This window comes from Bubalus bubalis, chromosome 5 (genome assembly GCF_019923935.1).
Source record: "Bubalus bubalis isolate 160015118507 breed Murrah chromosome 5, NDDB_SH_1, whole genome shotgun sequence".
Classification (NCBI taxonomy): domain Eukaryota; kingdom Metazoa; phylum Chordata; class Mammalia; order Artiodactyla; family Bovidae; genus Bubalus; species Bubalus bubalis.
This window is the reverse complement of record NC_059161.1, coordinates 24960720-24977220: the sequence shown is the minus strand read 5'-3', so window position 1 is coordinate 24977220 and position 16501 is coordinate 24960720. Positions and strand designations below refer to the sequence as shown.

Genomic DNA, 16501 nt, shown 5'->3' with positions numbered 1-16501 from the left:
TCTATTTAAAAGAGAAGCAAAGGGGAGAAAAAATTATATAGAGAGAGTGAAAGAGAGATGAAAGGAGGATTCATTCAGTTATTCAGTAAATTTTAGTTGAGTACCTCCTATAATCTAGGCATTAGTCTTATCACTGTGAATACAGTAAAGAACAAGACAGATAAGTCCCCTTTCTTTAGGATGAAAGCAAATGAAAAACTAGAAAACGACTGGATGGAAGAATGACTTGATGGGCTAGGAGGAAGAATTTAAATGCTCAGAAAAGGTCTAACTCAAATCTTATATTTGTGCTTATATATTATAGATATATATATATATCTAAATCACAAAGTTATTATCATAATGAAGATGAGGGAGAAGAATATTCCAGACAGAGATAACAGGCAGTAGCCTTCAGTTAGGAATGAACTCAGTGTGTACAAAAAAAAAAAAAACCCAAACAAACCAGAAAGAAGGCTAGTGTACTTGGAGCTTGAGACCAAGAAGAGAGATGCAATTCATTTTGTTGAAGGGGAAGGCAGGGCCCCAGATCATAAAGGGTCTTGCAGGTAATGGTAATGGTTTTGGATTTTATTCTGAGCACAGTAGGAACCATTGGAGAACTTTACACAGAAGAGCAGCATGATCTGAAAAAGTATCTAGCTGCTGTAAGGAGAGGGAGAAAGAGGGAGACCAGTTGGAAAGTTACTGAATGACTCAGCTGAGAAACAACAATGGCTTAGACCAGGGTGGTGGTGATGACAACTCATTATGAGCAGAATTCCTCTGACTTCCTCTGTCTTTCAATGTAGTTGTTAATCAGTTTTACATTTGAATTTAAATAAAGTAAAATTTGAACTTGCATGTAGTTCTGTGATTTCTAGCTACCATATTTTTTTGTTTTAATCATTTTCTTTCTGCCATTTTTGACAATTAAGTGCTGACTCTTAACACCTAGTTTCTTTTAGACTTGGCCTATTTCAGTGTACCCAGTATGCCTCAGTCTCATGATTTGTATCTCAGCATTTGCCAATGATTACAGGTAGTTGTTTATTAAAACATTTATTGCCTTTCTTGTTATAAGATCTTTCCCACAGGAAATACAGCAAAATATAAAGAAGAAGAAGAAAAAACTATAACCTCACTCTTCACCATTTTCTTTTATTTCCTTTCAGTCTTTTTTCTGTGCGTGCATATATTTTCTGTGCATGCATATAAGTAGTTGTTATTTCTTAAGTAAATTTTGCAAAAGTAGCTTTCCTAAGAAGTTCAGTAGTTAAGTGGTTTGCTTAATTTACTTTTTTTTAAAGTCTTTAAGATATGGAACAATATCTTATTTGCTATTGTCATTAATTGAAAAGTCATCCTCTCATTAGGTGTTTGTTATGTAACTCTTCTGTGCTTTAATTGTACTGTCTGTGTCTTCCCAGCTTGGGGGTAAAAAAAAAAATCCTTAAAATGCCCACCAAGTTAAAATCACAGATGTGTCCCAGAGTTCAAATTTTTTCCTTTTTCTGGCGTTTTTTTTTTTTTTTTTCCCCAGAGCCATAATGTGGTTAGCTTTGCCAGGGTCCATCATTCTAATCTAGAGGTTATGTAAATTAAATGTTAGCTTGTTAATTAATTCCATTGTCACTTCTAGGATTTATGGTGACTTATTTCAGCTTATATAAAGCGGTTAGAAATCTCTTCCTAAAAGTTTTTGGACCTCACCTAGATCTTGGCCAATAAAAGTTACATTCAGGAAAATAGAAATTGCTTTTGCAATGTATTTGTTATGAATGTAGGTTAAAATGTAATGGACGATTCTTGGTGATTGTTTTGTAGACCTCAAAGGAAGATCTTCTGCAGGCTGATTTTGAAGGCGCCTTAAAGTTCTTCAGAGTCCAACTTCCAAAGAGATACAGGGCAGAGGAAAATGCAAGAAGGCTAATGGAGCAGGCTTGCAACATTAAGGTAAGATAATAAAGGTGGAACCTGAATGCAGAGTAACATGGCAAATTATGGAAAACCCTCTGTTTGTTGCTGGATTCTGACTGTGTTGAAGGCGATGTGGTATCTGACCTAGTCTCTCTCAGACATTTTTGTCAAGGTGGTCTGTATCTGTAGTGGCTGTATCTTCTAGTAGGACTTAGAGTGAGCCTTGGCTGGTTCGGATCGTAACAAGAGGAAGACAAACATTGATCTTACAAGTGGGCCTCTAGAGGAGCCTGCTCTGATAGTGGTTTCCACAGCAGCAGATTTAGTATTTAGATTTTGCCATCTATTTTAAGATCATTTAGGGCCAAGCAAGAAACGCACCCTTCCCACCAGTTTCCTGTTGGCTTGGGGATCTGTCAGAGGAGGATTTCTAGGTGAATCAGTTTCTGGAGTTGAAAGGGGTTACATGGCTCCGGCTCCATCAGGTCTATCCATGGGCTTTTTGTGCTTAACTCTTACTGGATTTTAAGTTGGGTAAAGTCATTCTCATTTTCAGTAGATGTTCTTGATTTGGAGTGTAATGCTTTCCAGTGAATACCTGTGTCTATTGAGGAGTTTCCTGTTAGATGTCCCATTGGTTTTTTCTGCTTCCTGCTGCTATGCAGATAATGAATGTATAGTATACAGGACTTATGGTGGTGGTATTTGTTCCTACCTACTTATATTTTGAAATTCATGGCTATGCTTAGTGGCCATCTCTGATGGTAGATGTTTGTCCATGGGTTTTTGGTTTGCTACCTAATTTCTCTCTGGTTTTTGTTCTGTTTTGTTGTTTGATGTGAATTATTTAATCCAGTTGTTATTTTTTGATGTGGGGGCAAAAATAGTACTTAGAAAAACTAGGTGAAAGAATCAAATAAGTTTTAGAGGTGTTTGTTGATGATCATAGCCAGAAAGTTGATAATTTCCTAATACAGAAAAATTATACAATCGAGTTTTATAATAATGTTAATTAATTTTGGGGCTTCTTTTATATTTATAATTAATCCAGTAATTCACCAGAGTCCATCATATTACTAATTTGTTTCTGTTCCTTTACAGAACTAAGTTAAATAAGCTTGATTGTGAGTTTGACAAAACTAAGCTAAATAAATTTGATTATGAGTTAAAGAAAAGAAAAGCACCCTGGTTAGGCCATGCTTTCCTTTCTTTAAGGGGCTTTGAAAGCTCTGTCTTGATCTGCCCATTTCCATCCCACACCTAACAGATATATATGGCTATATTTCTCCTTATCACATGTCTGATAAAACTAAACACATTTTATAAATAACTTGAAATAGAAATCCCTATCTAGAGAATTGTGGTCAAGGTGAGATAGCACTTTTTACAGGTTTTTTAAATCTATATTTGTTTTTTGGGCTGGGCTGAGTCTTTGTTGTGATGCAGGCTCTCCAGTTGCAGTGCCTGGGCTTAGTTGCCCTGCAGCCTGTGGGGTCTTAGTTCCCTGACCAGGGATTGAACCCACATCCCCTGCACTGGAAGAAAGATTCTTAACCACTGGGGTAGTAGCAAGATAGTACATTCAAAAAAAAAATTTGGAACCAATTTACTGATGTAAATTCTTGTACCTTTGGCATATTCTAGGAAATCTTCCTAACCTAACCATGACAAAAATATAAATTTGTTTTCTGAACAAAGATCCCAGGTCTTGTAGACTTTACATTCTTACAGAAGGAAACAGACAGCAGTAACCAATGAACATAATAAATAATATACTTAATATGTCAGAAGGTGATAAATAGCTATGAAAAGAGAAAAAGTAGGGCAAAATAAGCGAGATTGGGTTGATGGGGAGAAGAAGCATTACAGTTGTTAGATAGAGTAGATCTCATTGAAGGTAAAGAGATGAGTTAGTCATGGAGATGTCTAGGGGAGGAGCACTACAGCAGAGGCAACAGCTAATTCAAAATCCCCGAGGCTGGCTCATGCCAAGTAAAGTTAAGGAACAGCAAGAAGACCAGTGTAGAGCTGGAAAGAAGGGAAGGGGAAAACAAGGGCAATAGGAGAGGAAGTTAGAGAGCTCTAAGGCCACTGTAAGGGCGTAGGCTTTGCTTTGTATGAAGTGAGGAGCCCTTACAGAATTTTGAGTGGAAGAGTAATAAGATCTGTCTGAGGTTTTGGAGGATCACAGTGCCTACTGTGTTGAAAACAGACAAGAGGCAGGTAAGAGTAGAAGTAGGGAGATCAGATGTGGGTTTGCAGTAATCCTGGTGAGAAATGATAGACTGACCAGGGTGATCATAATGGGGAGAGACAAAGAGTGGAAGTGGTTGGAACCTGGACATATTCTGAAAGAGAACCGACAGGACTTCATTGTGTATCAGACATGGGTGTGAGAGGAAAAAAGGAGCCAAAGTGATTCCACAGATTTGGGATGAAGCAATTATAAGATACAGTAGCCATTGGCTTATTAGGCTCATGACTGAAAATGTGCTTTGACATAGACTTCCCTTTAGCAAAATGCCCAGTGTAACACATTTTTTTTTTTTTTTTTTTTTTGGTGTCGTTAGACTTGTGTTTGAATTTTAAGTTATTTTAAACTAGATTCTAACTGTTCAAAAATAACAAGTCAATGTTGAATGTAAGTAATTTAGGAGAAAAAGATTACATTGTCTTTCAAATGAACTCTGTATTCAAAGAGATCATTTTCCAAAGGTATTAAGAAAGATAGACCTCTAAAGTCTTCATCCTGAAACGAAAGCTTTTAAACCCTTTATGACTGTTCTATTTGACTAAGATCAGATGACTAAGCAGAAGCCACGTTTGTCTGTAAAGGTTGAAAATACATTCCATTGGTCATGGTGACTGAATATTGTGGGTGGTAGGTTTGAAAGATAGGCTTCATCCAGTTGGTTGTTCCCGAGCTGCTAGAAGGAAGTACTATAACCTGGGGCAATGCTGTAGGGACCTATTAAAATAAAACATTCATTTCTAAGAATAAGAAAGTAGAGAGTTAAGAGGTACAGGTAAATGTTTTCAAGGGAAATCTCGAATGATGGGGAAATCACTGAAAACAAAAAACCCAGGAAAGTGATTTTAAAATATGAAATATAACAGGGAAAGACTTTTGCCCAGTATAATTTTGAAGCTCCTCAGAGGATGGAGGAAACTAACAGTTGTCAAGCCAGAAACATGAGATCTGAGAGACACTGAAACATAAAATGTCAGAAAACAAGTTCAAAATATGACCTGAATGGATTGTTCCCGGGATGAAAGTGCTGTGTGCAACCACAGTGATTTATTTGCACATGAACAAATAGATAAGAATTCTTTAAAAAATAATACTAGGTTATTTTGTTTTGTGTATTTTGTTAGTTTTTTGTGTTTTCTAAGGAGAGTACCTTTTTCTTAGATACAGTACCCACAGGGTTGTTTGGTTGTTAGTTGGTCAGTCACTGTTGTATGTGACTCTTTCCAACCCCATGGACTGTAGCCCACCAGGCTCCTCTGTCCATGGGGTTTTCCAGGCAAGAATATTGAAGTGGGTAACCATTTCCTTTTCCAGCGGGTCTTCCCAGATTAGGGATCAAACCCATAGCTCCTGCCTTAGCAGGCAGATTCTTACCACCGAGCCACCAGGGAAGCCCACCTACAGGAACACCATTTTAATTTATAACATGATTGTGAGGTGGATGTGAGGTTTAGTTGAAAGAAGGAAGGCATAAATAGTACAGTATTCAGGGTTTGTGCTGGGACTAGAAGGTAGATCTCCAACATGAAAATTTAAGATTGTTAACCAACACCTGCATTTTGAAATAGCCTTTATATCAAGACCTTAAACATTCATACATACTCGCACATATATACCTGCAGTGATACTTATCCTTATGTATGAAGCACTCTGATGTTTTTTCTTCTACTGTATTATATTCTAATTCATTTTAAACTTCTCTCCTTCTCCTTCCAAATCCCCAAACCAAAAAGCTAGTCACAACGCACTAAATGGATTTCATAGCAGCTTACAGTTTTGAAAAAGAACTCAGGCCTGTTCCACTACTGCTCCCTCCTCCCCTTCCCCCATTCTGATTGACTGCAACTGTGAGAGGTTGTGGAGGGTGAGGTGTTACACTGAATAATGAAAGTGGGAGTCTGGTAAGGATGTGAGTCATCGTGCCATCTTTATAGCAGCATATGCGGGCAACTGGAAATGTTAGGAAATAATGGACAGACCAAAGCTCCATATTAGATGGAACATTTAAAGAAAAAGGCAGCTACAGTATGGAATAGGCAAAAAAGTTGAACTCATGATTTCTTATCCACAACCTGTGTAAGATTAAGAAAAGAATTTCTGTTGAAAGTAATCCATTTTTTAAAATTTTAATTATTTGTATAGTATTTGTATATGATCATATAGTCTTTGAATGGACATGTTCTCTTTTAATTACCCTTCAAAATGAATCTGTCTTCTAATTCAAAGAAACTGGGTAACCAGTAATTTCAGTCAACTGACTGGTTTTAAAATAAACGCAACAGTTATAGGTAAAAAATAACTTGTGAGCTCTGTGTGTTGATAAGAGGATTTATTGATAAAGCACATTGGATTGGATAAATAACTTGATTCTTCTGAAACCTGTGTGATACTAAATATCAGGAATATTTTTGGTGGTTTTTTTTTTTTAATTTACTAACATGACTTTAAATCATTCTGATATTTCTTCTGTTCCTTATGATCCAGCGAGGCTAAAATGAGAAAATATGTTTACCCATCAGACTTTACTTTGAAAAATCATTTAGTTACTAATATATGAATATCTTACACTTTCACAAGAAGGCAAATTTTGTTGAATATCATTATTCAGTTGTTAGCTTATAGTTTAAAATTTTGCTATGGAGAGCTTCTTAAACTTGGATCTTGGCTTCATGGACTCTGAGTCACTAGAAATTTGAATTTCTTTATATAACCTTCTAAGCATCCTGTGTTTCCTAGTGAGACAATATATAGCCTTTATTGGATTCTTAAAGGCAACTCAGTGACTCAAAGAAGTTAACTTTTGTGTTGTGGGATCATCTTAAACATATTAAGAAAATAGATATTTCTTTACAGCATAAGAATTTATAACTGTACCTATACATATTCAAATATATATATATCAGTTCAGTCCCTTGATTGTGTCCGACTCTTTGCAACCCCATGGGCGTGTAGACTTCCCTGTTCATCACCGACGCCCAAAGCTTGCTCAAACTCTTGTCCATTGAGTCGATGATGCCATCCAACTGTCTCATCCTCTGTCATCCCCTTCTCCTCCTGCCTTCAGTCTTTCCCAGCATCAGGGTCTTTTTCCAATGAGTCAGTTCTTCGCATCAGGTGGCCAAAGTATTGGAGCTTCAGCTTCACATCAGTCTTCCCAGTGAATATTCAGGACTGATTTCCTTAGGATTGACTGGTTTGATCTCCTTGCAGTCCACATATACATATAACCTTTATAATTATTCCTGTGTTTTTTTTTTTTTTGCATACTTTTATTCAACATTAGTCACATATTGTATTAGGTTAAATTGATTAAATTACCATTCTCCTTGGTCAAATGCATGCTAAGTTGCTTCAGTTGTATCTGACTCTGTGTAGCCCTCTGGACTGTAGCCTGCCAAGATCTTCTCTCAGTGGGATCTTCTAGGCAAGAATACTGAAATGGGTTGCCATATCCTTCTTCAGGGGATCTTCCCAACCCAAGTTCAAACCTGTGTCTCCTATATCTCCTGAACTGGCAGGTGGCTTCTTTACCATTGGCGCCATTTGGTCAAAAACTGCCAGTTATTCAACATTGTATATGACTTAATTCAATATTTCATGCCTCCTTATGTTTCAAATAGACTATTTATGTGATGATGACATATTAAAAATTAGGCTTTTTTAAACGTAGAGGCGTTTATTTAGTGGTCATGGCTCTGATAAAAACAAAAAGATGGAAAAAAAAAAGATGAGTTAGAAGAATAAAATATAACGGAAGTCAGAGTATTATTATACGTTAGTCCTATGGCTGTGAAAACCTTTCCTGAGGATTAGTCTCCAAAAGCTGGGGAGCACGTCTTTTTTTCTCCAGTTAACTTTTGTTTGGAACAGTGTTACAAGTGCCACAGTTATGATGAACTCTGTTAGCAGTAAAGTTCATCATATCATTCAAAATATTCTTTTGGTAGATCTTCATAATAAAATGTTTGAAAAAGTAAAATAGCCTATATTACTTGAATTTTATTGGTAAAATAAGTTGAACGATATTAAAACTGCAGTCTGACATTAAACTGAAAGAAGGAGATTAGAGGGAAAAGGTCATTTACTGAATAACTACTATGTGCCAGGAGCTATGCAAGAAGACTTCTCAGAGTAATTAAGAGTTAAGGTGAGACCTAAGGATTAGCAGGAATTAAGGAGTACACCGGGGGCTTCCCTGGTGGCTTAGATGGTAAAGAATCCACCTGCAATGCAGGAGACCTCTGTTTGATCCTTGAGTTGGGAAGATCCCCTTGGGGAGGGCATGGCAACCCACTCCAGTATTCCTGCCTGGAGAATCCCATGGACAGAGGAACCTGGTGGGTTACAGTCCATGGGGTCACAAAGAGTTGGACATGTCTGGTGACTAAGCACCAGAGAAGGCAATGGCACCCCACTCCAGTACTCTTGCCTGGAAAATCCCATGGATGGAGGAGCCTGGTGGGCTACAGTCCATGGGGTCGCTAAGAGTAGGACACGACTGAGCCACTTCACTTTCACTTTCATGCATTGGAGAAGGAAATGGCAACCCACTCCAGTGTTCTTTCCTGGAGAATCCCAGGGACGGGGGAGCCTGGTGGGCTGCTGTCTATGGGGTTGCAGAGAGTCGGACACAACTGAAGCAACTTAGCAGCAGCAGTGACTAAGCACAGCACAGCACAGCAAGGAGTACAGGGAGGCAGGGGGAGGGAGGTTCCATGCAGAGAATATGCAGAGGCTCAGAGGTAATAAGAATAGATTGAGTTGTCCAAAACCTAAATGAATTTCCTCACTAGAAAATAGAGTTTGAGGAGGGAGGGAATGAGAGGAGTAGATGGAAGACTAGAGAGATAAGCGGGGGCCAGACAGCTGGTACAGAGCCATGTAATCCTGTAATCCAATGGTAAGCAGCTTGGATTTTATCCTGGGGGGAGGGGAATGGATTGAAGTTTTAAATAGGAGACATAAATGATCAGATTTACGTTTTAGAAAGGCTTTTCTGGCTGGTGTGTGGAAAATGGATTAAAATGGATAAGATTAGATATTGGTAACAGACCAATTCAAGAGTGGTTGCATTAATCCAGTTAATAAGTGACCAGACTAGTATTAAAGAGATGTGGACAGATTCCAGAAATGTTCATGAGATAGAATCAACAGATTCTAGTGATTAAATGAGCGCTTAGGGCAGAAAAGGAGAGTCAGTAATGACTCTAAGGATTCTTACTTAGGCAACTTGGTAGTAGTCACTTTATGAAGGCAAGCAAAGAACAGACTACAAGAATGGAGGATAATGAGTTAAGTGTGGGACATGCTAAGCTCGTGGAATATAGCCACAATCTCAAATCCAAGTACATAAAACTATCCAATAGGCAGCAGATATGGAGTGGAAGTCAGATCTGAGCTGAAAGTAGGCATTTGGATGTCATCAGTATTTGAACTATGGGAGTTGGTGAATTTTCAGAGGAGCAGAGAGAAGGGTTGAGGATAGATTCATTAACATATAAGAGAGGCACTGAGGCATAGAAGCTAGTGAGACTGGAAAGGCAACACTCAGAATAGTGTGAAGTGTGAAAGCTAAGGGAAAAGGTATATTTTCAAGAAGGAAGAAGTTGAACAACTAACCAGGATCCTTAGAGTTCACGTAAGATACTGAGAGTAGAAGTGGATGGCGTGCAACAGTTAATGATAAAGAGGTGCTTTAGTGACAGCAGTTCAGTGCAGTGATGATGTATAACAGCCAGTGATGCAAGGAATAAATGGGAGGTGAGTCAATGGAAAAGGGAAGATGAGACAACTTCTTCTAAGGAGTTCAGCTTAGGGAGATAACAGAGGATGACAGCCAGCAAGGCAGAGCATAAGTACAAGAGATGTGAGGTTGAGATGAATTTTTGGAGGATGGGGAAGATGGCTTTAAATGCTTAAAACTCCCACAATGAATCAGTGTCTTCATATAGTATCTACTACATACCAGGCACTGTGCTAGGCCCAGGGAATGCAAAGTTGAACAAAAGCAGAAAAACTCCCAGAACTCAAGGAGTTTATATTGTGCAGAAGATATTAATTAATCATGCCTTAATAGATATACAATTACGAAGTGAGACAAATGCTCAGAAGGGATATAATAAAGATATATGAAGAGCAGAGAGCAAAGGAACCTGACTTTGACCCAGGGGATTAGGTAAAGCTTTCTTGCACTGAAATGATAAAGCACTTCAGACTGAAGAAAATGTGTGGACGCTGTGGGGTGGGAGTGTGGTATGTTTAAGAAATAGGAGATGGCTCAAGGAATGATGACAGTTGGTATCCAGGGGCCAGACCATTCATCTTCAAATAAGAAGGAAAGGTCCACAAGAGAAAAAGCTAAAGATTCGGTATATATCAACAGAGACAGACCTCAGATAAAAGAATGTACTTTTTTTCCATTACAGCAGGAGGGACTGAGTAGATGGGGAATAAAGGCAAATGTGCAGGTTAGAGAAGGGAAGGGAAGGACGAAAGAAATTGAATTCTCATATTCCATTTAAAGGTTTCTCTTATTTCTGTTAAGCAGCATCCAGAATCAAGGGATGTCGTAGAGCTAGAGATCTAAAGAATACAGACAAACTTTTAGATATTGTAGAGAATGGAAGAACTAACTGAGAAAACACAAAAGAATTCTTGGGCTGAATTGTTGGAGATCATGAATTCATAATGGCAAAAACCTGCAACTTTTTTTTGGAGTTTCTCTAGAAACACCCACCAATCCAAATGTATACCTGAAGAAAGCGATTAGTTTCACTTATAGCTGAGGTTTCCCACCATCAGACAAAAGAAGGGCAGTGCAACCTGGGCAGTGGAGCACTAATAAGTCAGACCTTTGGGGGCATGAGAGGGAGGAGTAAAGGGAGGATCTCTGATCTGTAGCTTTTGCCAGTTTCCAGGTAGAATACTTCCACCATGGCCAATTTCAAGGTACCAGTGACTTAACAACTGGCACACAATTTCTATTAACAGTCATTTCTGTTGGACTGGTAGCTTCTAACACCAGCACACCATGGGGTCAGAGAGATAAGGCTCATAGCAGGAGAGTGGTTAACATGATAGAAAATGGAATAGAACCAGTGAGAGAGAGAGAGCGACAGATAGGGATTGAGAGACTGTAGGACAAGGGGGTGAGGGAGAGGGACAAAGAACTGAACTCTAAGAATGCGGAGAGTGGTGGCCGAAGACATTAAAAGTCTTATTGGTGATTACCCAAGAGAAATGCATCTTTTCTCCAAAACCACTTTTATTTTAAGGACAGTTTAGTGACATTAGACGATAATACTGACCTGTGCTCAGAATTTTCAGGACTTTGTTTTTAGCCACTAGAGCCCTCCTCTTACTCTCATTTCCCTTACTCTTACAGTCTCTGCCCTTTTTGTTTATTCCTCCTACAATACATTTTAAATCTCTACAATTAGAGTAAAATGGTAGTGATGGTGGTAATTTCATTAGGACAGAGAGAAGCAAACTGTATGAACTAGCCATGGATGGCAAAATATTTAGCAACTGGTGTGATTTTGCTGCTGCTAAGAAACCTGAGCTTTTGTTGTTCAGTAGCTCAGTCGTATCCAACTCTTAGAGACCCCATGGATTGCAGCACGCCTGACTTCCCTGTCCTTCACCATCTCCCAGAGCTTGCTCAAAGTCATATCCATTGAGTCGGTGATGCCATCCAATCATCTCGTCCTCTGTCGTCCCCTTCTCCTCCTGCCCTCAATCTTTTCCAGCATCAGGGTCTTTTCCAATGAGTCGGCTCTTCGCATCAGGTGACCAAAGTATTGGAGCTTCACCTTCAGCATCAGTCCTTCCAATGAATATTCAGGGTTGATTTCCTTTAGGATTGACTGGTTTGATCGCCTTGCAGTCCACGGGACTCTCAAGAGTCTTCTCCAACACCACAGTTCAAAAGCATCAATTCTTCGGTGCTCGGCCTTCTTTATGGGTCCAACTCTCACATTTGTACATTACTACTAGAAAAATCATAGCCTGAGCTACCAACTGAAAATTCTGAGCACAGGTCAGTATTATCGTCTAATGTCACTAAACTGTCCTTAAAATAAAAGTGGTTTTGGAGAAAAGATGCATTTCTCTTGGGTAATCATCTTCCTAACCCTGCTAGAGAGGGGGCCACCACTGGCCATATGTTACCATGGTAACTACCTGCCTCCAAAAACTTGAAGCTCTTAGTTACCTATATATTATACTATGATGGACCATTATCCATTCTCCCAAAGTGGGTTAATACAATTTGATCTTGCCTCTCACAAATCATGCTTGCCTCTCACAAATCATGCTTTTCATGGACTAGAGGTAAATTCATTTATCTGGAGATTTAATTTTTCCCTCTAAGAACTCCATATCTGTAACCATGGTTTTGAAGTTAACTGTTTGAAAATAACTTTCTCACTAGAGGAAAACTATAAAGAACATTTGTATTAAAAGCAATTTACCTCTAATTTCTTCATGCCGTTTGCTATTTCTTTCTGGCAGTTGTTGCTGTGTATAAACAAGAATGTAATCTCCCAAATAGAGGCTTTTTCTGAATTAGCAATGAGGCCACACAGAGGCTTTTGTTGACTCCATGAATCTAAAAGACACACCGTTATGTGCATTGTGGAAAGGGCTCGTGTTTAATGGAACCATATCTCGTGTTCCTTTCCTGTAGAGACCACTCACAGCCACAGTTTGGACTATTCGGTTTCAACTGTCATAGTGTTCTGCCAGATTAGTGTTAGTTTTGTTATAGGCTACAATGATGTGATCATTAACAAATAGTGAAGGAGTTTTGATATCACAACATTTGCCTCACTTTTCCTTTGAAGCTTCTATTAACATTGATAACCCTCAGTGTGCCTTAAGATTGGGGGAATTGTTTCATTTTCCTCCAAACAGGGATTAATAAAATTTGATTCTGCCTCTCACAAAGCACACATTGTAGGGACGAGCAGAACATGCATTAATGTTCACCATGCTCTGAAACAGTTCATAGCAGGTAGAGAAAACAGGCCAGAGCTCCAGATGCCTAAGCCTCAGCCGCCCTTCATCTTTAGAAATCTCTGCTCTTCTGGCCATTCCTAATCATTTGTATCCTTCGTTGCTTCCGCTGTTTTATTCTACCATCATATCTGCTTCTGCCTTTCATTCTCTTTCAGTTTATTAAGGAGAAACCATGTAAACACTTTTAAATTAACTTGATGGGTGAACCTGGATATTGCATGATGAACTGATCTATAAAAATCATTTGATTGTCCTAGTCCAAGAAAAGTAAGATAAATGGATATAAATGGATATAAAAATTGATTTTTATGTGGGCATCTCTTTTTTCAGAAACAGAAATACTAAATCATAAGAATACTTGCATCTCAAACTTGGTACAGTGTCCCTAGAGCTCTCCACATACAATTAACAACAAAAAAGGACACTTCAGAACTACTCTTTCAACTAGAAGTTTCCCCCCTCTCAAACGTTTAAGTATTCTTTTTCCCTGCAGCTAATTCAGTCTCAGCAGTCTTCTAAAGACTTAGTAAGACAAATGGTTATGCTCTTAAGTGAGAGTTTCCATATTTCATATAACTTTCTGCAGTGCTTCGCCAATTATCCAGTTGTTGTGATTTATGTTTATCTGTGTAGGAGAATAAAGTTAGAACTCCTCTTCCTTCTCTCGAAGAAGTGGTAATAAATAACTTTCCCATAGCTATTTACAGTGAGAGGCACATCTCTTTGTTTTCCTTTGTTGAATTTGTTACAGTATTGCTTCTGTTCTATGTTTTGGTTTCCTGGCCATGAGGCATGTGGGATCCTAGGTCCCCAAACAGGGATGGAACCCGTACCCCACTCCCCTCACCATTGTAAAGTGAAATCTCAACCACTGGACTGCCAGGGAAGTCCCCCTCTTTGATTTTTTTTTTTTAAACTACTTGAATTCATGTTGAGATTATATTTAAAGTATGCTTCACAGTTTGTGTTTGGGGATCTGATTTAGACAAGAAAATAAATGTACTTCTCTGTGCCCCTGTTGCTGCTCATTGATAATAATTTAAGTTTTTTTTTTTTTAGGTAGCAATAAAAATAAATTATAAATGTCTTAGGTGTTTAAAATAGGTTAGCCAGGAAAGCTGAGCCATTGGAACTTGGGGGTGTTTCAAACACTTCAACTAAAGCTGTGTTAGACGCCAGTGCCTCTCCTCTGGGGTGCATAAAGTATAATTATATTTACTTAGTTATTCATATTCTTGTTTCATGAACTCATGGATCCATTTAGCATTTAGCTGGGAAATGACCAAATCTAATTATTTAATAATACTCTGGAGAGCTTACTTATTTTACTATTACACCTTTTTCTCCCTCTCCCTGCTCAACCGTGAAAAGTTCTTTTCTTTTTAAATGAAACATATCAATGAGAATAGCAAACCAAAAAAGATAATGGAGATTTTTTAAGTGTTATTCACATATCACCAACTGTTTGTCAGGCTTTCTGAAGCTCCACTTAAAGGCAGACAAACTTCTAAGGGGAAAATTATATACCTTGATATAGTTGTTGTGCTGTGCTGCGCTTAGTCACTCAGTTGTGTCCAACTGTTTGTGACCCCAGGGACCATAGCCCTCCAGGCTCCTCTGTCTGTGGGGATTCTCCAGGCAAGAATACTGGAGCAGGTTGTCATGCCCTCCTCCAGGGGATCTGCCCAACCCAGGGATCGAACCCAAGTCTCCCGCATTGCGGGCAGATTCTTTACCTTCTGAGCCACCAGGGAAGCCCTCTGTAGTTGCTAGTTGTGATTAAATGGGACACTCCTTTCTCATAGTCAGTTCCTCTAGTCTGGAGACATTTTATTGCTGCCACCTGTGGAAGCGATTTCTTTCATCTGGAATGTTTAGCCTCTTCCTTTTCTGTGCCTGTACCACTTTCTACCTAAATTTCTGTAATATGTGATTCAAATGGTTTTATCATCAGCATCATCACTCTTATCATCATTATTATGTGAGGGAATCTTGGCATACAAACCACCTGAAGAGGTGGTAAAACTTACCACGACATACCATTTGTCATGACTGAACGAGACAGAGTGTTCCATCTCGTTGTTCAGGTTGGGGGAAGCTTCAGTCACTCGGTTTGGCACAGGCTCAGTGCTTTCAGCAGTGTGTTCTTGGCAGTGTTTCATTCATTCTCCTTGCCAGGCACTACATTATCCTCTATTATCCTCTGTCCTTAGGGTCACTGTACTTTTTATTAGCTCTTACTACCTATTGAAGTTGTTCACTAAGTTGGTTCCTAACCAACAGTACTGTTTTTTCTGGGTCTCATGTCTGTCCCCCAGTTTCATGCCTGTGGTAGTTTGGTAGAGCTGCTATAATAAAATACCACAGATTGTGTGGCTTAAACAGCAGAAATTTATTTTCTCACGGTTCTGGAAGCTAGAAGTTCAAGATTAAGTTGTTGGCAGTTTGGCTTCTTCTGAGGCCTCTCTCCTCACCTTGGAGATGGCTTTCTTCTCTCTGTGTCCTCACATGGTCATTCTGCTGCCTGTGTTACCCGTGTCCTTACCTCCTCTTCTTACAAGGATACCTTCCCTAGTGGCTCAGACGCTAAAGAATCTGCCCGCAATGTGGGTGTACCTGGGTTCAATCCCTGGGTCGGGAAGATGCCCTGGAGAAGGGAATGGCAACTGTCTCCAGTGTTCTTGCCTGGAAAATTCCATGGACAGAGGAATCTGGTGAGCTACAGTCCGTGGAGTTGCAAAGAGTTGGACATGACTGAGCAACTAACACTACTACTATACTACTACAAGGATACCAGTACTGGGAATTAGGGCTCAACATGTGAATTTTGAAAACATACAGTTCAACTCCTAGCAGTGTCTTTCTCATAGTCAGCAGAATGCTAATTTTTCTGAAAATGTTCCCTTCTTAACTTGAACTGTATCTCCAGCATCTGATGACACATGACAGTTTCCTGTGTTTGTCAGTGTACCCAAGTTCTCCCATTTTCTCCTAAATTCTCAGATTTTCTAAAATATCCTATTTTTCTTCACTGTCATCAGCCCACTTGGCTGGCAAGGAATTTCCTCTGGCATGCATGTTAGCTTAATTTATCTTGTATCCCCTGTTCTGGTGTGGTCTATATGCATTAACTTGCGTATGCTCCTGTCTCTGTGCTGTGTGCTGTGCTTAGTTGCTCAGTTGTATCCGACTCTGAGGCCACCATCTGTCCATGGGAATTCTCCAGGCAAGAATACTGGAGTGAGTTGCCATGCCCTCCTCCAGGGGATCTTCCTGCATTGCAGGTGGGTTCTTTACTGTCTGAGCCACCAGGGAAGCTCAGTCCTGTCTCTA

The 16501-nt window shown here is 39.2% G+C and overlaps 1 protein-coding gene across 5 annotated transcripts in view; it reads left to right on the top strand.

Annotated features, from left to right (window-relative positions):
- The window catches only part of RABGAP1L (RAB GTPase activating protein 1 like), a 736110-nt gene that overhangs the window by 581212 nt on the left and 138397 nt on the right, over nucleotides 1–16501 (top strand). For all 5 annotated transcript variants that reach the window (XM_025287225.3, XM_025287224.3, XM_044942811.2 and 2 more), the window contains one exon: nucleotides 1807–1935. In XM_025287225.3, coding sequence (XP_025143010.1) covers nucleotides 1807–1935 — 129 coding nt within the window. The remainder of the gene's footprint in view (nucleotides 1–1806; nucleotides 1936–16501) is intronic.